This window comes from Ursus maritimus, unplaced genomic scaffold (assembly GCF_017311325.1).
Source record: "Ursus maritimus isolate PB19 unplaced genomic scaffold, ASM1731132v1 scaffold_1, whole genome shotgun sequence".
NCBI classification, from domain to species: Eukaryota; Metazoa; Chordata; class Mammalia; order Carnivora; family Ursidae; genus Ursus; species Ursus maritimus.
This window is the reverse complement of record NW_024423343.1, coordinates 58,924,839-58,950,074: the sequence shown is the minus strand read 5'-3', so window position 1 is coordinate 58,950,074 and position 25,236 is coordinate 58,924,839. Positions and strand designations below refer to the sequence as shown.

The following is a 25,236-nucleotide window of genomic DNA, read 5'->3' as shown; positions in this document are numbered from 1 at the left end:
TTCTTAGAAAATTAAAAGTTGCAAGCTTATAAAATAATTTCCTCAATTTTTCTTCATAGGATAGCATGGAATTGGTTCATAAACAGTCAAAGGCAGTAGCTGTGACATCTATGTCCTTCCCTGTTGGAGATGTCAACAACTTTGTTGTTGGGAGTGAAGAAGGTTCGGTGTACACAGCATGCCGCCATGGCAGGTAAATCTAAACTGGAATTTGCAATTATTTAAATTTCTCCGTTTAATAGTCTCATTAAAACAAATTGCCCCTTGTTTAAGTAGAAATTTGTCATAGAGCCACTCATTATTTTTGACAAATTGTATTTGAGTTCAGGTATATAAAATTAAAACTTAAATACGTTTTAAAATAAAAGGTTATTTTGGATCGTGATATGTTCTGGATCTTACAGCTTGTGGTGTGTTATAGTTTTGTATGTATGCATGTACTCACAGAAGTTAATGGTAGGAAATAGCTTTCAGCAGTTGCAAATATATGCACATGCCACATACTAACCCTTAAAGTTGTAAAAAAGATTTTCAGCCATTTTTCCATTTTGATTTATTTGGACTTTGAGCTTTAGTTCATCTTCCTGATAATTGTGTAATAATGTCATGTACACGTTTTAAATTGACTAGTATTTCTCCTGCTGTTCAATCTGTTTTGAAATTGTCTAGCTGTACTTTATTAATTGCTTCCTTAAAAAAAAATGGGAGTGTCCAGATTTCATCTCAAATACAGATCACCTTCACTTCAAAGCTTTTGATACAAAAGTAGTAGCCTGGATTTTCCCGCTTACATATAGCCTCCCTTTGTCTCTATTCCATCACTCAGATAATTGGACTTGTGAGTTGTGTTTATAGTTCAAAATATATTTACTGTTTTAGTAGTGTTATCAAATCTGGTTTGAGTAACACTTAACATATGATGTTATCTTATGAGCAGAGTTAGGTTGGTTGAAATTATGTCAAAGTCTGATCTATAATCCTTAATAAAATATATTTCTAAGCAGTCTGCTTCCAAGAGATTTCCCTAATATTTTCACTTTTATGAAATAGCAAAGCTGGAATCAGTGAGATGTTCGAAGGACATCAAGGACCAATCACTGGTATCCATTGTCATGCAGCTGTTGGAGCAGTGGACTTCTCACATCTTTTTGTCACTTCATCATTTGATTGGACAGTAAAACTTTGGACAACTAAGGTATCTAAAAACAGATGTCTGCTCATTTCCTTGGGTTTCTGACACAAGGTGGTGCTCTAATTCTACATGGGAAAGATGAAAAGCTTTCTAATAGCTTAGGATGATTCACTGATAGATCAAACCTGATAATAAGTTATACTGAACGTGAGTGAGCCACTGGATGTTGTAGTTTTCATAAAAGTGTGCTGACAAATATGTTAACCCCACACATAACCAAAGACCAGTCTTCCCACTTCAGGCTTTTCAAGCACAGAACTGTTTACTCTGAACTGAGTTGGGGAAAAGGCACCTGAGTATCTCTCATAGCACATAGCTATGTATTACAAAGCTGTGTATAGCCCAGCACAAAAGCCATGCATTTGCTCTTGGAAGAGCTGTTAGAGGCTGCATGGCTCACAGAGCTGATGGAAAATGGAGGAAAGACAGATAACAGATGTACAATAAGTCTTATACAATAAGGCTATAATAACAAACTTAAATCATTAAGGAAATACTGTGTAAAGGCATGGATGAATATGTATTTTTGTTTTCCACAATAAAAAATTTAAATAGTTTGTTTTGCTTTTAATTAGCTTCAGTTATTTGAAAAACCCACTGTGTTATAAAGTGATTCCTGATCCTCTAGCAATTCCAGATAAATGTGACATTGCCCTGCACTAGGGAGTCTCAAGGCAAATCCAAGTAGGGAACATACTTCTTTTGATAGGCCTTATAGTTTCATTTGACCCCATATTAAATTTAAGAAGCTTTGACTTTTCTGTCTGGCTTTTCTGCAGTATTACATTGTAATTGGCAAAGCTGCATAATCAGAATATCAGATTCTATTTAAATGAGGTTAAATTTAGGGGCATCTGGGTGGCTCAGTCATTAAGCATCTGCCTTCGGCTCAGGGCATGATCCCAGGGTCCTGGGATCAAGCCCCACATCGGGCTTCCTGCTCCACTGGGAAGCCTGCTTCTTCATCTCCCACTCCCCCTGTTTGTGTTCCCTCTCTCGCTGGCTGTCTCTCTCTCTGTCAAATAAATAAATAAAATATTTTAAATAAATAAATAAGGTTAAATTTTAAGCTGTATTTTTTCATATTTCTATTTGCCTTATTCTAAATGTTGACATTTTGAATAGTTAGTCATGAGACAGTTTAGAAACCTTATTTGGTTCTTCAACTTCTTTGAGGAAACCTAGTGGTCTTAAGAGATGTTCTTTACTGTTACAGTGAACTCATATTTATAAATCAAATGCATGCCTCAGAAATCTGGGATGGAGTTACTGTTCACTCTTTTTTTATGATGCTTTCTTTTAATGTAATATGAAGTGAGTTAGAAAACTTTGCCTCTAAAAGCTTGCCTTTTAAAAATTTTTTTTAAAGATTTTATTTATTTATTTGACAGAGATAGATAGCCAGTGAGAGAGGGAACACAAGCAGGGGGAGTGGGAGAGGAAGAAGCAGGCTCCCAGCGGAGGAGCCTGATGTGGGGCTCGATCCCATAATGCCAGGATCACACCCTGAGCCGAAGGCAGACGCTTAACGACTGCGCCACCCAGGCGCCCCTTGCCTTTTAAATTTGAGCATTTTCATGTTTGGCACTAGTGAACATAAAAATAGCACTTAAGGCTAATGAAAGAAATACATAGAAAGTGCTTAACACAGTGTCTAACATGTAATAGGCACTTAGCAATGTTCATTTCCTTTTTCATGGGGATCAGACAGAGCCCTGAATGCATTTAATCAATCATCTGTTTTCTTGGATTGTTCTTGAATTTTAGTTTTTTTAATGAGAGTTTTCAGTGGGAAAAGGTAGAGGAAGAAGATTTTTACAACCACAAGCAAAGAAATGTATAATCTAGCTAGTAAAACCAAAGCAAGGTGTAGAATAGGAGAGATGAAGCCAACTATTTCTGCATAGGCTGCAGGTAGCCATGTAAGTAGCTACATTTCTTGATGTGCTTTCACCTTAGTAGTCCTTTATGTAGACAACAGGAGATATATCTTTGTTAGGTTGTTGGCCAGCTTCCTTTTTCAGTAATTGAAAAGAATCTTTTATAAATTTGTAGGTTTATTTTAATATCTTAGGGCTTCAGTTGCCAGTCTTTTAAGCTTTAAATGTGAGGCTTCCATCCTTGCATATGTTACCAGCAGGTCTGGAAAATGAAGAATTCCTCTTCATTGCCTAAACAAGAACAGAACTTATGTCTGTGATAGCAGACTGATTGATGCTTGCTTTTGTGGTACTCACACAGCTGGTTGATTGGTGGTTGGTATTTTTTGTTCTTGTATTTTGCTGTATTTCAACATAGAACTGCCTTCTGAATAAGAATGACAGGCAGGCATATCTCTTTCTTTGCTAATTGAGCTAGGCATTGCTTCCCTCTGTGAGCTTCATTTATTCATTCAACTGTGATACATGTGTCTCCCCCCCAACACACATACACATTACATACCTCTCCAGTGTTAGTGGCCAGAGGATGAACCAATATAGAACAGAGTGTTTTATACATTTTATACATTTAAGGGCCCTCTAAAACTTTATGGGAAGAATTATCTTCTAACTTTTCTGTACACAAGTAATTCTCAATGAAGGTTAGAACAACAACAATCTGGAAGAATTATCTTCTATTCTAACTTTTCTGCACACAAGTAGTTCTCAATGAAGGCTAGAACAGCAACAATCTGCTGAGTAAATATTTTTTTATTTGGTTATATCATGGCTTCCAGTGTCATTGTTTTGATCTGGGATTTATACTTCATGGTACTTGTGTTGCTGGTATTTATTTCTACCCTGCCAAAAAACTTGATAGAGTCTCTGTGCTCTCCAACACAGTGGTTATGAATAATTGGCAAGATGATTTTTTTTTTTGGTCTTTTTTTTGTGGGGTTTTTTTGGTCTTTTTTATGTTTTTGGTTTTTTTAAAGATTTATTTGAGAGAGAGAGTTGGGGGGGGGAGACAGAAGGAGAGGAAGGGAGGGAATCTCCAGCAGACTCCTGCTGAGCATGGAGCCCGACAAGGGGCTCAGTCTCATGACCCTGAGATCATGACGTGAGCTGAAACCAAGAGTCAGCCTTTTAACTGACTGAGCCACCCAGGCGCCTCAGTAGGCAAGGTTTTTAAGTAATCTCTTTAGAAACATTGTTCCAGTTCCATTTTAAGCTTTTTAAACCAGTATCTTCACATTCATGAATTTAACGGACTTTAAATGTTTTTCTTCTTGGCCTCTACTTTTTTAAGGGTTTTCTGACTCTGGGAATTGAGCCCCCATAAACTGGAAGGAACTAATTACTAAAAACTGGGTATCTTTGTGTCCTTTAAGCTCTGGCTCTGCCCTAATAGCAAAACAAGATTCCTCCTTTTTCTCCCTTTTTATAAGTCCTCTAAAAAATCCCAGAAATCTCAATTTGACACTGCCTCAAATTTAAAGTAATCTGCTTCTGTAGTCAGCTTCTAATTTTTGCCTAGTTAGGAATTTATAATGCAGTGACAGAGTTCTGGGTCATCAAATTGTTTTCATGACTTTTTTTAAACTCAGTTATTTTTAGTAAAGAATATAAACAGAGGTAGAGGATTTTCCACATTTTGGTAAAGTTTATACCAACCAAGACATTGCTTCTAATATATTTGGAAGACACTGTTACCTTTTCAAAATGCCAAATTTGAAAATTCATGGCAGCCCTGAAAAACAGTAGGAAGAATGTGTGAGGAGTGAAACTACTGGAAGGTAACCAGAGGATTTCCTAAGAACTTGATTAGGGATAGACCTGGTAAATTAGCTTAATGTTCTACCGCATTTAATCATACTTGTTACAAATTACTTTTAAAATATAAGAACTGTTTATTTGGGGCCAAAATATTTTCATGTATTCACAATATATTCTAGTCTCAGAACAAATGCCTGTCAGTACTATGTTTCCCATTAAGTGTCAAGGTCTTAGAGTAGGTAGTTTTCAGACTTCAGTAGTCCATATACACCTCAAATTTTTTTCACAATCTCTGGTGTCTTAAATCCTCTTTTGTATTTTAACAACTTCATTATTTAACTCTCAAAAAACATCAGCATTTAAAACAAGGTTAAAGAGATTTTCCTAATGCTTGGGATAGCAACTGTGCGCGTATTAGACAAGTTCAAATGAAAAAAATGCTTCAAATTTGGAATGTTTCTTGAGGAATGCTGTCTGACCATTGGGACCCAGGCCTGCATGTTAGCATTTACTGTAGTAACCTGCTGCTGGCCAGTGTCCGGCCTGTTCTTTGCATATTCAGAAACTTAGTCTTGTCAGTCTGCTAGGGTTGATTAGCTAGGGAATGCTGACTGGAACTAACAGGCTTGTAAGACACTGATATGGAGAGGGTTAATTTATTAATTTAGCAATGAGAAACAACTGCCAGAAGGCCCAGATACTCATGCTGGCCTGACCAGCTCATTGTTTCTCTGTAGACAACCCACGTGGGAAGCCAAATTATAATCAGAAGATTGCTTGGTGAGCAAGGAATTGGAACAAAAGAAGTTTTCAAATTTGAATGTTTAATGGCATCAAGTGAAGATGGTGTGATTCATTCATTTTCATATGGAGATAGTCTTGCCATGGGTGGTAATTCTTTAGAATCCATTGACTGAGACTCTCTTTTGGACAATGCTTTAATTGAGTACTGTCTTCATTTTTCTTTTAAGACCCTGCTTCTTTGTATTTCCATTGCTTTTAATAGACACATTCCTTCTCAAAAAGTTCATATCTTCAGTCAGGTTATAGAGGAAGATATTGCTGACCTTGGAATTATTTCTTCTTAAAGAGATTCTGTTGGGGTGCCTGGGTGGCTCAGTCAGTAAAGCATCTGCCTTTGGCTCAGGTCATGGTCCCAGGGTCTTGGGACCTGGGTGTTCTCAGTGGAGAACCTGCTTCTCCCTCTCCTCCTGCAGCTCCCCCTGCTTGTGATATCTCCCTGTCTCTCTCTCAAATAAATAAATAAAATCTTTTTTAAAAAGACATAAATAAGTTTAATTTGCATATAACCTTTTTCCATATTTTATAAAAATTGAATCATATAATATTTGTGGCTGGCTGCTTTTGCATATTAACATTGTGTTTGTGAGATTCATTCATATTGTTGAGTAGAGCTGTAGATTGGTCTCTCAGTTGTATACTATTTTATTATGTAAGTATACGACAATTTATCCATTCTACAGCTGATTATATTTGGGTTGATTCCGGTTTGGGGCTGTTATGAATAGTGCTGCTACTAGCATTGTTTATACTTCTATAAAGAAAAGTTTACCCTCATGAATCACTTATAAATGTCTTTTGATGGACTTACGCAGTCGTTTCTATTGGGCATATACCTAGGAGTGAAATCCTTGGCCATAAGATATGCCTACATTCTGCTTTAGTAGATACTGCCAAGTAATTTTCCAAAATGGTTTTACCAGTTTATAATCCACTAAGTAGCATGTGAAAGCTCCCCTTATTCTTCAGCCTTCTCAACATTTGATATTTTCTGCATTTTTTTTCATTTTAATAATTCTGATAGGTGTAGTTGCATTGCATTGTGGTTTTAATTTGCAGTACCTTTAGACTAATGAAGTTAAACACCTTTCATGTGTTTTTTTGGCCATTTTGCGACATTCCTGTTCAAATCTTTTACCCATTTTTCAATCGATAACCCCTTCTTTAGAAAATTATGGAAACCAGGGGCGCCTGGGTGGCGCAGTCGTTAAGCGTCTGCCTTCGGCTCAGGGCGTGATCCCGGCGTTATGGGATTGAGCCCCGCATCAGGCTCCTCCGCTATGAGCCTGCTTCTTCCTCTCCCACTCTCCCTGCTTGTGTTCCCTCTCTGGCTGGCTGTCTCTATCTCTGTCGAATAAATAAAAATAAAATCTTTAAAAAAAAAAAATTATGGAGACCAATATATATGTTTACAGAGTCGAGCATGTGAACATGATTTTGATTTTGAACAACTCTGTTTTAAGTCCTTGATTGGAGACTATAAAATTGCCTAAAAATGGGATGTTCTTGAAGAAGTATACTATTACCTCAGGAATAATATACCTTAGCACTGTGGCTTTTAATCATGGTGTGCATCAGAATCCCTAGTGCAGCAACACCAGAAACACTGATGAATTGTAGGATGGGATGGTGGCCGCATCAGGATTTTTAAAAAGCTCTACAGATGAATGTGATGCCCGTTCTATGTTGAAAACCACTACTTCAGACTGAGACTTCATTTGGCATTGTTCCCAAAGAGAGTTATAGAAAATAGTGATCTTGAGAGGGAAAAAACCTCTTAATTTTAGTTTCTATCTTACTTTTAAGTTTTGAGAAAAATTTAATTACAAGCAAACATTTTTGGTTATTAAGTCATGCTCTTGGCATTTACTATAATACCTGAATGAAAATCTTAAATATTTTTAAACTTTTTAATGGAGAATTCCAATAGATATAAAATCAAAGAGAAGAGTAATGAAGCAATGGTGCCCATTACCTAGCTTCCACAATTATCAGCACATGACCCATCTTGTTTGATTCATTTCCATGTACACTGTCTCCCTACTGCTGGATTTTAAAGCAAACCCAGATATGTTACGTCATCTACAAATATTCAGTATGTGTCTAAAAAATAAAGTCTTAAAAAAATAGCCATGATACTCTATATCACAACCCCTAAAATAAACAGTGATTTCTTAGTTTCATTAAATTAGCCAATCAATGTTCAATTTAATTTTTTTTAACTATTTATTTGTTTGAAGCAAGATCCAAATGAGGTCCATATATTTGCAGTTGATACATCTTTTGAGCCCTCTCTTAAGATAGGGCTTCCTTCCCTCCTCTCTTCTTGCTTTGTTGTTGTTGAAGAAGAAACCAGGTTGGTTGTCCTGTTAGAGTTTCTCATAGTCTGGATTTTGCATTCTTACTGTATTGTTCATACTGTTGTGTATAATTGTAGATTAATGTTTATACTTCTGTAAAGAAGAGTTTACCTTCATGAATCACTTGGTAACTCCCTGTACTTAATGTTGACGTCTTCTCAGTTTTTTCGGTCATCTGCAGCTCATTCTGCAGTAGTGTGCTTGTGGATGCATTACTTTCATATTCACGAGAGCCTGTTGGGTTACAGAGGTCATTTTGGCTGTATATAAAATCCATGATTTACACTGTTTTCTTTGATTACCTTAAATATATTATTCTGTTGTCTTCTGGCAAAAAGCATTGTCTTTAAAAAGTCAGATGACAACCTGATTTTTTTTTCCTTAATTGTGACCTGGTCTTACAAAACCTGGGTGATCAATTTTTTTTTCTTTTTCTTTAAAGGCTTGATTGTCCTAGATGCGTAGAATATTCTTAAATATATAGTTTCAAGCTGTCTTTATTTTAGGAGAGTTCTCTTGAGTTATTATTTTTTTGTATTCTATAGTATTGCTTGGTTTTCTTCTTTAGGGTCTGCCTTTACAGGTAAATCTTTGTTAATTTCTGTCTATCACTTTTTAAGAAATTCACTTTATCTCTTTTTTAAAAAAATAACTTATTGAGATGTAATTCGTATACTATAAAATTCACCCTTTTAAAGTGTACAGTTCTTAGTAGATTCACACAGATATGCACTGTCATCACTAGTTTTAGAACATTTTCAAATTTCAGAGAGAAACCTTAAATCCATTAGCAGTCAGTCCTCCTTTCCCTTCACCCAGCTCCTGGAAATGACTTAATTTACTTTCTGTTTCTATGGAACTTCCTGTTATAGACATTTCAGGGCATCACAATATGTGACTGGCTTCTTCACTTTGCATAATAAAGGTTCATCCACTTTTTGTTTATCCATTCACTAGTTAATGAATGTTTAGGTTGTTTCCACTTTGGGGCTGTTGTGCATAATGCTGCTGTGAACACTTATGTACATTTTTGTTGTGTATATGTATGTTTTCATTTCTTTTGGGTATATACCTAGGAGTGGAATTGTTGGGTCATATGTTAACTCTAATTAGCATTTTGAGTAACAAACTTTTTCAAAACAGCTGCACTAATTTACATTTCCATCAGCATGTATGAGGGTTCTGATTTCTCATATCTTCACCAACACTTGCTATTATCTGTCCTTTTTATTATAGACATCCTAGTGTGTGAAATGATATCTCCTTGTGGTTTCAATTTGCATTTCCCTGAGGATAATGATGTTGAACATCTTTTCAAATGATTATTTGCTGTTTGTGGATCTCATTTGGAGAAATGTTTGTTCAAATCCTTTGTGCAATTTTTTGGTTGGCTTATTTTCCTTTTTTAATAAATGAGTTGTAAATGTTCTAGGTATAAGTCACCAGATATATGATTTCCAGATATTTTCTCCCACTGTATATGTTGCCTTTTCACTTTCTTGAAGGTATTGTTGGAAGCACAAGAGTATTTAATTTCGATATGGCCCAGTTTATTGACTTTCTTTTGTTGCTTGTGCTTTGGGTTTCATATCTAAGAAGCCATTGGCAAGTCCTGGGTCACAACAGCTTACTCCTATGCTTCCTGTTAAGAGTTATAGTTTTACCTCTTTATTTAGATTTGTGATACATTTTGAGTTACTTCTCTCTAAGTTTGTATTTTAATCCCAGTTTGTTAACATACAGTGTTATATTAGTTTTAGGTGTATGATATAGTGAATCAGCAGTTCCATACATCAGCTGGTGCTCATCACAAGTGTACTCCTTAATCCTCATCACCTGTTTAACTCATCTCCCCCCACGTACCTTTCCTATAGTAACCCTCAGTTTGTTTTCTATAGTTAAGAGTCTGTTTCTTGGTTTGTCTTTTTTTTTCTTCCCTTTGTTTCTTAAATTCCACTTATGGATGAAATCATATGGTTTTTGTCTTTTTCTGACTCAATGATTTTGCTTGGTATTATACTCTCTAGCTGTACCCATGTCATTGCAGATGGTAAGATTTCATTCTTTTTATGGCTGAATAATATTCCCTTGTGTGTGCGTGTGTCTGTGTGCGTCTTTATTCATTCATCATTTGATGGACACTTGAGCTGCTTCCATATCTTCTATATTAAATATGCTGCTATAAACATAGGGGTGCGTATATCCCTTTGAATTAGTGTTTTTGTATTCTTTGAGTAAATACCCAGTAGTGTCATTGCTGGGTCATAGAGTTACCTCTGTTTTTAACTTTTTGAAGAACCTTCATACCATTTTCCACAGTGGCTGTGCCAGTTTGCATTCCTGCCAATGGTGCAAGAGGGTTCGTTTTTCTTCACATCCTTCCCAACACCTGTTTCTTGTGTTGTTATTGTTAGCCATTCTGACAGGTATGAGGTGATATCTCGTAGTTTTTTTTTAAAAAAGATTGTATTCACTCATTTGAGACACAGAGCACAAGCAGAGGGAGGGGCAGAGAGAGAGGGATAAGCAGACTCCCCACTGAGTAAGGAGCCTAATGTGAGGCTCAATCCCAGGATCCTGAGATCACGATCCAAACTGAAGTCAACTGCCTAACTGACTGAACCACAGTGGCCCTCCTTGTAGTTTTGATTTGCATTTCCCTGATGGTAAGTCGTGATAAGATCTTTTCATGTGTCTGTTGGCCATTTGGATGTCTTTGGAGAAATGTCTGTTCATGTCTTCTGCATTTTTAAATTGGATTATTTGCTTTTTGGGTGTTGCATTTATAAGTTCTTTATATATTTTGGATACTAACCCTTTATCAGATATGTCATTTGCAAATATCTTCTCCCATTCCATAGGCTGCCTTTTAGTTCTTTTGATCGTTTCCTTCACTGTGCAGAAGATTTTCATTTTGATGTAGTCCCAGTGGTTTAATTTTGCTTTTGTTTCCCTTGCCTCAGGAGACGGATATAGAAAAAAAGTTGCTATAGCTGATGTCAGAGAAGTTACTGTCTGTGCTCTCTTCTAGGATTTTTATGGTTTCAGGTCTCACACTTAGGTCTCTAATCCACTGTGAGTTTATTTTTGTGTATGGTGTGAAAAAATGGTCCAGTTTCATTCTATTGCACGTATCTGACCAGTTTTCCCAATGCCATTTGTTGAAGAGACTTTTTCCCATTGGATATTCTTTCCTGCTTTGTTGAAGGTTAATTGGCCATATAATTGTGGGTATATTTTTGGTCTTCTGCCCTTGTTCCATTTATCTGTATGTCTATTTTTATGCCACTGTCATACTATTTGGTGACTACAGCTTTGTAATATAACTTGAAGTCTGGAATGGTGATATCTCTTGCTTTGCTTTTCTTTTTCAAAATATCTTTGGGCATTTGGGGTCTTTTGTGGTTACATATAAATTTTACAGTTGTTTTTTCTAGTTCTGTGGAAAGTGCTGTTGGTATTTTGGTAGTGATTGCATTGAATTTGTAGGTTACTTTGGTTAATTATAGATTTTAACAATATTTGTTCTTTCAATCCATGAGCATGGAATGTCTTTCCATTTCTTTGTGTTATCTTTAATTTCTTTTTCAGTGTTTTACAGTTTTTGGGGTATAGGTCTTTCACCTCTTTGGTTAAGTTTATTCCTAGGTATCTTATTATTTTTGGTACAGTTGTAAATGGGATTGTTTTCTTAATTTCTCTTTGTGCTGCTTCATTGTTGGTGTATAGAAATACAACAGATTTCTGTATATCGATTTTGTATCCTGTGAATTTACTGAATTTGTTTATCACTTCTTGCAGGTTTTTGGTGCTCTTTTGGGTTTTCTCAATATAGTATCATGTCATCTGCAAATAGTGAAAGTTTTACTTCTTCCTTACTGATTTGGATGCCTGTTATTTCTCTTTGTTGTTTGATTGCTGTGGCTAGGACTTCCTAGCCTTCCTTTGAGTTACTTTCTGTGTATGGTATGAGGAAGGAGGGGTCCATCTTCATTCTCGTGCATGTGCAAATCCATCTTGTCCACCGTTCTTTTCCCATTTAACTGTCATGACACCATTATTGAAGATCTGCCATGATAACTTTGTGTGGGATTTGACCAAGATCCTTTTTTGTTGCTTATTGTCTACTAGTGAAATGAGTTTTTCTCTACTTTTAGGAGGGTGGGAATGGACATAGGATAGCTTTTCTAGTTTCGTAGTCTAGGCTAAAACTCTCTCTTCTGTGTTTTTTGCAAAGTGAATACTTACCTCTATCTTGTACTTTTTGAGATGTACCTTTTCTGTTTTTCTCTACCAGTTCTATCTGAGCCTTCTCTGTCCCTACTGTGCTATATGCTCCCAGCAGTTTCTCTTTGGTGAGGCTTGGTCTTGAAAGGGAGCTTTGGTTTGTTAATTTCAAGAGTTTGCAGATCTCAGACTGCACCATTAGACCTTACTTATGTTACATTGGATTCTGCTTGCACTTATTTATAAATAGAATTGCATTGAACTCCCTCCCAGTTCCTGCTGCTGTTCTCAGACTCAGTGTTCCCTGACACTGGCCAATGAGTATCTGCTGTCAACTATGAGGCTCTACTGTTCTGTTCTCTGGCTGTCAGAAGCCCCAGGCCTTTCCACACTTCTTCCTACACAGATGTTTGTACCACGTACGTCTTGTTATTGGCAGAAGTTTGTTTCTACTCACATTTGGAGCTTGTCTCCTGATTTTGTTGTACATATTGTCTGTGAAACTTTGGTTTTGCTATCCTCATTGCTTTGTTTGGGTTTATGGGGAGAGTTAGAGGAATTAAAAAAAGTAAACTTCCATTGCTGTCATCCTCCCAGAATCTTCTCATGGACAAATGTTTTTGAAGCACATTCTGTTCCTTTTTTAAAACAGTAAAACAGTATGGTGTCTACAAGTTAAAAAGAAACTGCAGTCCTGTTGTTGATTCTTAGTTCGTAACTCCAGGTAATTCTGTAGTGAAACAAACAAGAGGAACTTTTTCTAGGCTGAGTTAAATATCATAAAATGTTATTCATACCTATTGACTGTATGTTGTATTTTGACTACGCTAAGAATCAACTTTTCCCTTTCAGAATAACAAGCCTTTGTATTCATTTGAAGATAATTCAGACTATGTTTATGATGTTATGTGGTCACCCACCCACCCAGCCCTGTTTGCTTGTGTGGATGGCATGGGGAGGCTGGATTTGTGGAATCTCAATAATGACACAGAGGTGAGCAGGAAAATAACAAAAATTGCACTGAAAAATAGAAAATTGGAGATTTATTGAATAATTTGTGAAATTCCTTTTATCCCAAGGAATGTAAAAGGGCTCGATGATTGTAGCTTCATCACAAAGAAATCAAATAAGCTTTGTACCCTTAATAATAAACAGCATGCTGTGCAGTACTGAAGGGAGAAATAATGTTGCCAAGAGCACTGGGGCATTTCCTTTTACTTCTGAAAAGCACTGTCATGTCTGTAATGTCCTGGCAAAGTCTCATTCATAAGGCAACTGGGATATTTTTCACTCGCAGGCTACAAAGCAAATAGTTTCAGACTGTTGAAGTATGTTAACCTTAATTCTGAATTTCTGAATTATCTCTTAGCCTTGACAGAACTGTATATCATCCATAAACATTAGTTTTAGCCTGACTTATTTAAATGAAAAGAAAATGTATTTTGATGACTTGTTCCATGAAGGGCTGAAAACAGTGTTATTGTTACTATAAAATGAATATAGAAACCACAAAATTTCCTAATTACTATGCTAAAACCACTTATTGGCAATGAAATTTAACTACAGCTATTACTTATTTTAGGTATATGTATCTTACCAACTGAGGCTTAAAATGTTCCTTGAATTCTATATTGATATGTGGTGGTAAGAAGTAATGTTTTAGCAGTTCTGTCAGAAACAGTTATTGAGAGGAAAGTCTCTTGGTGCCTTCCCCCACATCCCACTCTTTCCCACATTTCTTCATATTTCTGGTGGCAGCCATCCAAATCCCTCGAAGTAAAATCGTTGGTTATACAGGGCAAGGAAGTTATGTACTAGAAATGTAGGAGTAGTTAAGTGTGCTAACTCCTGATTTAGAAGTTTGAGGAGGAACATTCAAATATTCCTCGGGAAAGGTGTGAAGCGCTAAGTGGTTGTGTGAGAATACTTATACCACTTAGAATGGTACCCATTGTATTTTTTTAGTTTGGGTTTTGGTGTTTGAGATTTGTGGTTACACTTAAATTTGGGTCTTTCCTATAATCCTTAACTCAAAGAATATATCTAAATTAGTTTTTCTCAATTATCATGTGGTTTCACTCATTTGTGGAACATAAGGAATAGCAGGAACATCGATAGGAGAAGGAAGGGAAGAATGAAGCGGGGGTGGAAATCAGAGGGGAGATGAACCATGAGAGACTAGGAACTCCGGGAAACAAACTGAGGGCTTCAGAAGGGAGAGGGGTGGAGGGATCGGCTACCCTGTGATGGGTATTAAGTATTGCATGGTGCACTGGGTGTTATACACAAACAATGAATCATGGAACACTGCATCAAAAACTAATGATGAATATGGTGAATAACATAATAAAAAAAAATTTTTTTAATTAGTTTTTCTCTGTAACAGTTGTGGCATTCTAGGAGTTAAATTAGTCATCTGGGGATGACTTAGGGTCAATTAAAAGGATTATTTTTAATCAGGTTTCAGAAGTTTTATTGTGCTTCCAGTCTGAGTCAAACATTGAATGTTTGCTCTGTGTGGCAAATAAATCTCTTTTTCCTCAGCATAAGAGAAGTACAGTCATATTCTAAGGGGGGTGGTACCATTGTGTTGGTGCTATCATCCTACCCTGTTCTAGACAATTTATGGGAACAAGAGCTTTGGAAAGACCCGTACTGCACCTTCAGTATGAACTGTTTCTAGGAATTTTGGATGAAATCACAGGTTTCAGCTGACAGAGTCACAAGCCACAAATGTAATTTCTGTCCTCTAAAATTGAACCATAATCTGTTTATGAGGGCTTTTGAAATGTTTCTTTAAAATGGGGTTTTGGCCATCTGTTTTCAAACAGCTTGATTTCTTAAAAAAGTTAAAATAACAACAAAGAATCCTTTATTAAAGAGAAGATCTTTCAGAATGATGTATGTATCCAGTCATGTGAGAATTTCTTATATAAGAACTTAAGTTATTTTCCCAAACCATTTTCAAGGATTGACTGTAATGTCATTCATAATGTATCACTGAACAGGAAGAAAGTTGGGAAAATTCTTTATCTATTTTCATCTTTGTTTTAAAAAAACGTAGCCTGATTGGAAGAAAGAGTTACTGTTTTACATGTTTATAGAAATCTTGATGAAACTTTTAACACTGCAGTATATTTTAAATGACTTCAGGTGCCAACTGCCAGCATTTCTGTGGAAGGTAATCCTGCTCTTAATCGTGTAAGATGGACACATTCTGGAAGAGAGATTGCTGTGGGTGATTCTGAAGGACAGATTGTCATATATGACGTGGGAGAGGTATGAGGCTCACTGCCTATAATTTTGATACATCTGTTTAGCTTTCAGGGCATTGTAGTTATGGTATGTTTGTGGCTAAAACTAGTCTTCGAGGTTCATGAGTTCTATAAACCATATGGTTATAAAGGTAAAACTTTTTCCACGACAGAAGCAACTCTTAAGATTAAATTTCTTTCTAAACTGGATGTTCTGTGTCCCCATGCAACAGATTTTGAGGATAATATCATACATTGGAAGTACCTTATTTCTTGAAGCATAAATTACTAGAAATTAGAAACTCTTCAGGAAGAAGAAATTTTGAGTTACAGTTGAGTTACAGACTTTGCATTACGGACTTCGGGGCTTTACAGATTTAAGTTCTTATTTTTCTGTATTTGTAGATTTGTTTGGGCCAGGTAGTCGAAATCAAAAGTAATATCTTTGAGAGTTATTTGATGACTGTGTGAAATGTGAATCTTGACTTGTGAACCTTGTTGCAAAGCCATTATCATTGAATCCAGCAGGATGAGTTGCATCTCTTTGTCATCTTTAGTACTTGGGTTGGCTATACACAATGTTCAGGAGTGATTTTCTTCTTTTAGCCCTGGCTGCAAGACGCCTTAGTCACTGTTTTTTGTTTTTTTTTTTTTACTATGCCTTAGGATTCCCCATCCACTCTGGACACCCTATGGCCTCTAGTAATTGGATCTGGAGGGAGGTAGATTGAATCATTTAGAATAGCCAATTGAACTGTCCACACAGATGGAATTGCTCTGTATCTGCACTGTCTAATCCAGTAGTCATTAGCCACATATGGCTGTCAAACTCTTAAAATGTGGCTAGCACAACGAAAAAACTGAATTTTAAATTGTACTTCATTTTAAGTAATTTAAATGTGTGAATAGTCACATATGTCTGGTAGCTACTGTATTTTATATCACTATCCAATCTAATCTAATATGGTAGATTAAGAAGTAGGCACATTCATTTGCTGTACTGAGTGGTTTGTGCCCTAATATGGCAGTGTTGAGATTTCTCCAATATCATGATGACAGTTACCACAAAGTTTTGGTCATTGGATGCTTCAGGGAGGCAAAAGCATCATGAACCTCTTTTCCCCTTTAGGTATTTGTAGATCACTAAAGTGGTAAGAAATAATGTACCTTCTGATGAAGGGATTGAGATATCGAAAAAGGTTATCTTATGCTCCAAACAAAAATAAATACTCATAAGAAACCAGCTCTTGGAAGCATGCTTCAAAAACTATTTCATATTTGGAATAGTGCAAGAAGTAAAAAATTTTAAGGAATTCCTCCCCACCAGCAAAATCCATGAGATATAGTGCATAGGAGTTATATTTACAGAGTATCATTGTTATTCTCTCTTGTACTGATGGTGATAACAGCAGAAGCATTTCTGAGGCTGTCACAACACACTTCCCAAACATCATCTTTTGTTTTGAAATGTGTCGTAAAGCATTGTTATAGTCCCTGTAATTATGGAAAGACCTTTTACGTCAGTTATTACTTTTTAATGGAAAAACTATTTGAAAACAAACTGAAATACTGGGTAAGATGATCTTTTATTTTAGTGTACATAAAACATTGCCTTTCTTTTAACAGCAGATTGCTGTCCCCCGAAATGATGAATGGGCACGGTTTGGCCGAACACTTGCAGAAATTAATGCAAACCGAGCTGATGCAGAGGAGGAAGCAGCTACCCGAATACCTGCTTAGCTCCTGAAAGGGGGATATTGTAGCCTTAGTGGATTTGGGGAAGTCTCTAAATAGAACCTAAGACTATTTGCATGTTTCTGTCTAAATGTTAATTAAAAGGAAATTTCGTGGATTTAACCATGGATTTAATGCAGCAAGTAAATCTTACAATGTCCTTTTTTATATAACATGCATCTTGTTTGGATTTGTGTCATTTTTAATACAGCTGATTGACTTTACAGATTGCAGCCTTTTCTGAATTCTTATACACAGGTGTATATTTGGTATTAGTTATTCTTTTGAATTCTTTTCAACTTATAACACTATATACAAGTTATTTCTAAAGTACAGATTAAATCAGTTCTGCATATTTTTAAATAATCACAATTTCCTGTTATACTGATACTGTCCTCACTAACCATAATATATAAGAACATTGTTTATTCTTAGCCATAGCATGCATACGTCTACCCAAGATCCATTCTAATATACTTTTTCTTCTTTATAATTCATGTGATAGCTATCTATAAATAAAAACAAATATGCTTCAACTTTTCAGATTTTCATTTTGATTTAGCCTTGCAATTTTAATTTTCCCATCCCTTTTATAAAGTGTCTTTTTTCTGTATCTTTCTTTTAGCTCTTGTAAGCAGCCACCTCAAATCTCGTAAAGTTTTGTGTCTTAAATATGCCATACATTATAATGTAGATCTCTTGATGAATTACGAACTAATGTTTAACCTGTCAGTGAAAAAATTTCTCCTAGGTTAACTTTTGCTTTACCTCCTTATTTACTTTCCATCTGAGATGTAGTTCATCTAAAGAATAAACAGAAAGCTGTCTATTATTTTCATTGATTGAGATTATTATGTATGTGAGCTCTCTGAGACTAAAACCTCCTGTGAGAGAAATTGATTTCATGGTTGCAGTACTAGCTATGAAGGAAAAGTGTTCAAATGAACTTTGTTATTGAATCAACTCCACATCTTGAGATCTGTTACCACACAACCTTGTAGAAGCAAGTCTGAAAGGTGAGTGACAAATATCTAAGAATTAATGTTGAAATCAACCTATTTCAGAATTAGAGGAAAGGATTATGATCAGATCTTTGTTTTATCCACTTTAAATTATCCATTTCCTTGATCCTAACCTTTTGTCCTTCTAAATTTTAACTGTTTATTCAACAGAACACGAACTGGGAAGGAATAATATAAGAATTTGAACATTTTTGTTGTTGTTTTATAATTCTAACAAAGATCTGCTGGAAGATAAATTTCCAAATAATAAAATTTCTAAACTATGAGTATTATGTAATGTAAAAATAATCAACTAGGAATATTAGACCCAACTCTAGTTCTAGCTCTGGCACTCTTGAGAAGTGTGATTTTAGCCAAGTCTTTCCATCTGTTTGTGTCTCATTCTTTTTATCTAGGAATTAAGTTTGGATTAGATGATTGTTAAATTAATCCTTTCATCTCTAAAATTATTGATTGTAATTACTTCAGGCAATTCTCCACTTTTATATATTCAGTCTTCACAAATTAGCACCCCATAACTGCCTATTATATACCAAAGATAAGTTTTTTATTTTAGTAGGCAAACATCTCAAGTTGCTCATGGTAGCAATGTCTATGAGTCAGAAGTTCGATTTCAGCAGTCACTGTCTTTCTTTTTTTAGTATTAAAGATTTTATTTATTTGAGGGGAATGAGCGCTAGGGAGAGGGAGAGAGAGCAGCAGACTCCCTGCTCATCAGGGAGCCCAACGCGCGGCTCAGTCCCAGGACCCTGGGATCATGACCTGAGCTAAAGGCAGATCCTTAACTGACTGAGCTACCCAGGAGCCCCCTGGTTATTACATTTTTGCCATCGGTTTGTAAAAAGGACTAAGAAAAGGGAAAACGTCATCATAACTAAGGTTGGAAATCAAGAGATGTGGCAGATCAGATGCTCATTGGACTAAAATTGGTGTGTTCAATTGTGAAAGAATAAAATTGGTAAGTAAAGTACTTAACACTAGAATTTTTGCTTTTGAGGAATAACTTCTCTCCCTCCCCACCCCACCCCCAAATGCAATGTGGAACTTTGCCCATATAACTTAGTCTACATTTTTAGGAACACATAAATTTAATGTGAGGAACTGCCTTTTAAGGTTGAGTATATAATAGAGGAAAAAAGGAAGAACTAAGACTGTCAATACTGATGTAAAATCTTCTGACAAGTCAAGTTGACTAGAAAAGTGTAGCATAGCTCTTTACTCTTTTACAAATGAAAACCTTACAATTTTCAAAAATATCCAGTTATGGAAATTGTACCTTATTTGTTACCAGTTATACTTTTTTGCTGAATGGGAAACAAGCCATAGCTTTCAGGCTTATTTCTTATTTTGTTTATTGTATGGTTATTAGATTTTGAATGAAAAATTAAAGATTATTGGTTATTCTCGTTTGTGTTGAGAAAGAATACTCAGTTTTACAGACATAATTAACTTACACTAAGTCTCAGAAATAATTTTCGGTGTAATTAAAGCAAAAAAAAAACCCCACAAAATTCATTGGTAGAGTCTATCTTCATGCTTATGATTCAGTTCTCTACAAAGTTTAGAAAATCTCTAAATATAAAATATTGTTGCAGTTGTGCTAATATACTGCATCTTGAAGGAATGGATGACTTAAAATTTAGAGGGGAAGGAACTAAAGGAAAGTAGTATTAGGAGTGATCCTAGTCTTGCAATATTATAAGAATGTTGATTCATTCTGTTTTGTACTAGTACTGAATAAACTGTTAGACTGTAACCTTGACTTCTTGAAGCATATGGAAAGGAAGGGCTTGAATGAATGAAAGAAAATCTGATATGAAGCATGTGATTTTTTTCTCTTTCTATTCTATTGGGCGGTGCATTTTTAAATCTTTTCCACAATCCTGGTATTTCAACATTGGTTCTGCAATATTTTCTAAATAAGACAGCACTGGAGGAGATAATGCTAAGTGAAATAAGTCAAGCAGAGAAAGACAATTATCATATGGTTTCTCTCATCTATGGAACATAAGAACTAGGAAGATCGGTAGGGGAAGAAAGGGATAAAGAAGGGGGGGTAATCAGAAGGGGGAATGAAGCATGAGAGACCATGGACTCTGAGAAACAAACTGAGGGCTTCAGAGGGGAGGGGGATGGGGGAATGGGATAGATTGGTGATGGGTAGTAAGGAGGGCACGTATTGCATGGTGCACTGGGTGTTATACACAACTAATGAATCATCGAACTTTACATCAAAAACCAGGGATGTACTGTATGGTGACTAACATAATAAAAAAATTAAAATTAAAAAAAAAACAAAGAAAAGAAAAGCTCTACAATTACGTTTGTATTGGAGAGGATGGATCTCCAGTTACAGCTCCAGCTGCTAGATGGTTGTGAGAACTGAGTTGTTTCAAACATGACATAGCATCCAGGGTGGTAGTGTCATGCCTGAATCTTGGGCATAAGTCTAGGGTAAAAAGCCATTGGCTTTACCTCATTTGATAATTTAGTGATGAGATTCCCATTCAGATTTTTTTTTGTTTGTTTCCAATCTACATAGAAACAAGACTGGGGTTCTTGCTTTTCTACTATCATCTTGCTGATTGAGAGGCAAATAGGCCTTACAGGTTTGGAAAAAAGACCTGGGGCTCTTCTTTTTGACTCATTAAAAAGTGCTGGGAAATTACTTGAAGATCTGGTTTACAGATTCTGGGGGCTTCTAGTGCTACCAAAGAATTTGAAAGTTGTCCTAAAGACAAAAATTAAAGAACACCTATGTTCAGTTCTTTTGAATTCAGGGATTACAGTTAAGAACATTAGCCAATCTCTTTAATCTTACTGCCCCCAAAAGGTACTAATTTGCTTATATTTAATATGTTGTATTTTTAAAATCCTTTTCACATATAACCAACACATTTTTTAAAAAAGATGCTACAATCCTAACTCAGAATGCCAACCGGAAGACTTTGAATAGTCATCACATTGCAGTGCTTTTCTCAATAGGCCAATGCTCCTAGATCTTCTGTTGCGCTTAAGGTGTATGGATTCTTTCTGCCTGCCATGCTTGCAATTCGTCAACTTCTTTAAGTTCAAATGGATTTTAGGTTTTTAAGTTTTCAGTATGTAGTTTCTAACCACTGATCGTTTCAACATAGCCAATCAGCCATCTTTTACAAACTTTTCTAAAATTATAGTATTTTGTGTTGTTAGTTTCATAGCAGGAATCTCAGTTTTGGCTTCTTAATATTCCATTACCAGTTCCCAGTCAGAGGACGGAACAGCTTGCACTCAGGTAAGCTTTCAGAAAGGCCTGTTTCACTTTGTGAGCTCATTTATTCAGGTGTCTGGTAATGTATTATCATGCCTGTCACTTAATGTACTTGATTTGGTCAGAAGGCTGTGGGGCAGTGATTGTGTAGGGTGTAGAACACACCTGCGTGGTGCTGAACATGCAGAGACCTGCCTCTGGTGACTTCAAAAATCAGGTATACCACCGGTAAGGCTTTGATGGCAAGTAATTTTATCTTTTGTGAATTTTTGTACTAGATTTTTAAAAAGTTTTTTTCTGAACAAAGTAATAGAAATGCTTTGGAACAAAATTTCTTATGCTGAAGTGTGGCTGGTATATGAGAAAAAGAACACTGAGCTCAAAAGACCCAAATTCTATTCCTGATACCACCATTACCAGTAATGTCACCTGGGACAAGGGTCAGTATTCTCATGTGTTAAGTGAGGAAAATGTTCGCTTTCTGTGAAGATTATAGGAGATAGGGTGTATGTGAAAACTTATAAAGTTCCACACAAATAAGGAATTGTATTTCTTAATTTTTTTTAAGAATACAAAAATGGAGAGAGACCATTTTTTGTAGCCATCTGTGCAATGTAATAAGAGCACATCTTCTAAGGATTTAAGTGGCTTGGCATTCAAGAAAATCTTTTTTAATTCTAAGACATTGCAGCATAATTTAACCCTCAGATATTTAGGAGTAGCAGTGAACTGAGGGATATAAATTGCCCTTAATCAGTGATACTTTTCCTAGGAATGTTTTATTACATTCTATGATAAAATTAAAATTAGGAAAACAAAAAAATGACCCATTCTGAACTTCCAGCCTATACTCAGCTGTTGCTCTTTCTTACATATAACATGGGTTGTGATATCTAGAGACTTAGAAAAGGAACCCCTTTTTCAAGTCAGTGAGAAAACAAACTTGGTTCATGATTATCCAGTTAGGTGTTAGCAGAACTGGAATCCATCACTTCCACAAAAATCTGGGGAACCTTCAGTTACTCAGCTGTAGTAACTTACATAGTACAGCTCCCTCATCCCTAAGGTTAGGCCTCTTGAAAATAACTTGTGCTCGCTGTAAGAAGATGATCACTAGAAGGGAGAGCTTCAGTCCTGATGACCTGTGTGTGGCTGTTAGGCTTAGAAGAAGCCGTAAGATTAGTCCTGCAGGAATAGCTTTTATCTAACTCACATCCGGATTGGCAGATCTCTGCTGTCTTGTATCCAAAATGTGATTTTGAAGTAAGTCAAAACCTGACTTATTAATACCAATTGAGCAAGAAACATGGTAAAATGACTAGGTTCTTTCTAATGGGCCTCATTTCCAATAATGTTTTTGATACAATCATGAATTTGTCAGTACATTGAGGGTCATTAGATGGCTTTGGAGGACCTTTAGTTTTCCAAAGGCAAGAGAAATGGCCTTAGCCCCCCCGAAACTCAGGAGCAACTTGAGTAGAATTGGTATCAATTGAGAAAAAGGACTTTTATATTTTGCGTTGAAAATCAGACAAGAACAGTGTGATTCATAGAAGACTGCCCCGGGTTTTCTTGTTCCTCATCTCTCTAGACCTTCATCCTCACGACTGTAAAATGAATGCTGCAGTGATAATAGTGTAACGAGAGAGTAGCTGGAATAATACCTCCACATAGATCCAAAGCCCAAAAAAGGCTATAACGGACTATCGGGATGTCGCACCTTAGTTGGAATTCTATCAACTGATAGGAAACAATTGACTACTAAATTCTAATGTTTGGTTGGGAAGCTCCTTCAAAACATGGTGGTTCTGAGATTTGTATTTCTAGTAGAGATAGAGTCTTGGACTTAGAGTCAGCTTGTGTTGAAACTCAGCTAACCATAACTTTGAGCAAATGGTTTCACCTCTCTAAGTTTATTTCCTCATCTACTGCTTCACAGGGCTGTTACGGAATTAAACCAGAATCTGTGTGAAAACAAAGAATTAGACAAATTATGAGGCATTGCTATTATGGGAGGTGATGAGTAGATAACTCTTAACAGGTTCAATAACTGCTCTTCAGTAGCTCTTACAAGTTTATGGGCTTTATCTCTTGGCTGTTAGAGGCTAAAAACAAGCACTTACAAATTCCGAGATCTCTGCTTTACCGCACATGGCTTTCTGGCTTGACCAGTTAGCATTCCCTTCTTTCTTTCCCCTCCTGCTTCCTCTTGTGAGAGAGAGCACAAAACCAGTAGGAAGTAAATTTCAAAGAAATGGAATTGGGAAGGTGACTTTCAAAGATCTGTCGTCAGCACTTATCCTTAATGGAAATATGTATCTCTTGTTTCCAAAGTTTCCTCTGCCTTATAAAGAACTAGCCTTTGTACATTCTGACCATGTAGTATTAATAACAGGTAGCACTTATTGAGTACTTGCTAAATGACTATATATGACACACACATTTTTATTTATCCTAGCTTCCCTATAATGTGGGAACTGTTATAAAGGATTACTAACTACAACTATTATAAAGGATTATTAATTTACAAAAGCACAATCTAATTTGATCCAATTTCTGTGGGCCTAATTTGTAGCCAGTTTCCATGGTATAAATGCTCCCACCAGGGCCAATAGCAAACTACCAACATAATGTCACTGAACATGGAATTGGGAAGATACACATATAATGGGCTTTCATTCAGTTGGTGCAAGCTGGGTCCAGCATATCACTGGGCCCCAGGCCATTAAGTGACTCACAATCTACGAACTAAAACAACGCAGTCTGATTTTAGAGCTGTGTTCTTAACCACTATACTACGCTGCCTTTATGATCTTAGCCAATCAACAAGTCAGTTTTTTATTCAGCTAAGCCTACGGTGCTCCGTGCTTAAAAGACCATAAAAGAACTCTGTAAGAGCTTCTGGCACCTACACAGTAAGTTCCCACTGGCTGAAGACAATGGCAATAGCTGTGCCTTAACTACAACTGAGCAGGCTCCCTTGTGGCATCTCTGTCAGCAAGGGCTGTACCTGAAACCCATTTAGCAATCATTACTTTTCTCCTTCCTAGGCCCTCCCCTAACATTTGCAGGCCCTGAAGCAGTAGGTCAAAAGATTTCACTGTTAAAAAACAAGCTATTAAATTATTTTCATAGCATGCACATATAGCTTGGATTTGAGAATTTTCAGGATTCCATGTCAAAATGTAGCAGCCAGAGGAGAACCACCCCACAGCCCATTCCTCTCCTCCTTTTCCACCTATTCTGTGAATGACAGGCCTCAAAGGAAATTTTGTGGATTCTTCAGCCTACACGCCTAAATTTCGAACCACTGGAAAATAGCCATCTCTTGGCCACCCTTTAGATTTAGGGGTGCATTTTAGGGAAGATGGACCTGGGTGAAGAGGCTCATGCAGGCCCTGGAAGCAGAGCTGTTCAGGTAGGATATTTGTCTCAGGTACCTTGAACATGGTCTTTAAAGGAATGAGATGGGCTCCAGGTGGGGATATCCTGTTGGCCCTGTAGTCTGTGCCCCTTGGGGGTTACAGGAGGGCCTAGGCATAGATTTTTTTTTTAAGAGGCCACTAAGGGCAGCTAACGGCAGTGCTTGGCCTTTTCTCCTAAAGTCCACTGAGTAGTTTGTTGGGGTTTTTTAAAGACATAATTAAAATATAAGGTTGTGTAAGTTTAAGGTGTCCAAGGTGTTTGAAATACTTATATAT

The 25,236-nt window shown here is 36.4% G+C and overlaps 1 protein-coding gene across 3 annotated transcripts in view; it reads left to right on the top strand.

The window, feature by feature from the left end:
* DYNC1I2 (dynein cytoplasmic 1 intermediate chain 2) overlaps positions 1–17,799 on the top strand; it is a 52,749-nt gene extending 34,950 nt beyond the window's left edge. For 2 of the 3 annotated variants that reach the window (XM_008687116.2, XM_008687115.2), the window contains exons 12-16: positions 60–193; positions 1,051–1,195; positions 13,128–13,268; positions 15,429–15,554; positions 17,156–17,799. In XM_008687116.2, the coding sequence (XP_008685338.1) occupies positions 60–193; positions 1,051–1,195; positions 13,128–13,268; positions 15,429–15,554; positions 17,156–17,269 (660 nt within the window). In that variant the 3' untranslated portion in view covers positions 17,270–17,799. The remainder of the gene's footprint in view (positions 1–59; positions 194–1,050; positions 1,196–13,127; positions 13,269–15,428; positions 15,555–17,155) is intronic. The other variant, XM_040643963.1, reaches the window with a different exon arrangement.
* The last annotated feature ends 7,437 nt before the right edge of the window (positions 17,800–25,236 follow it).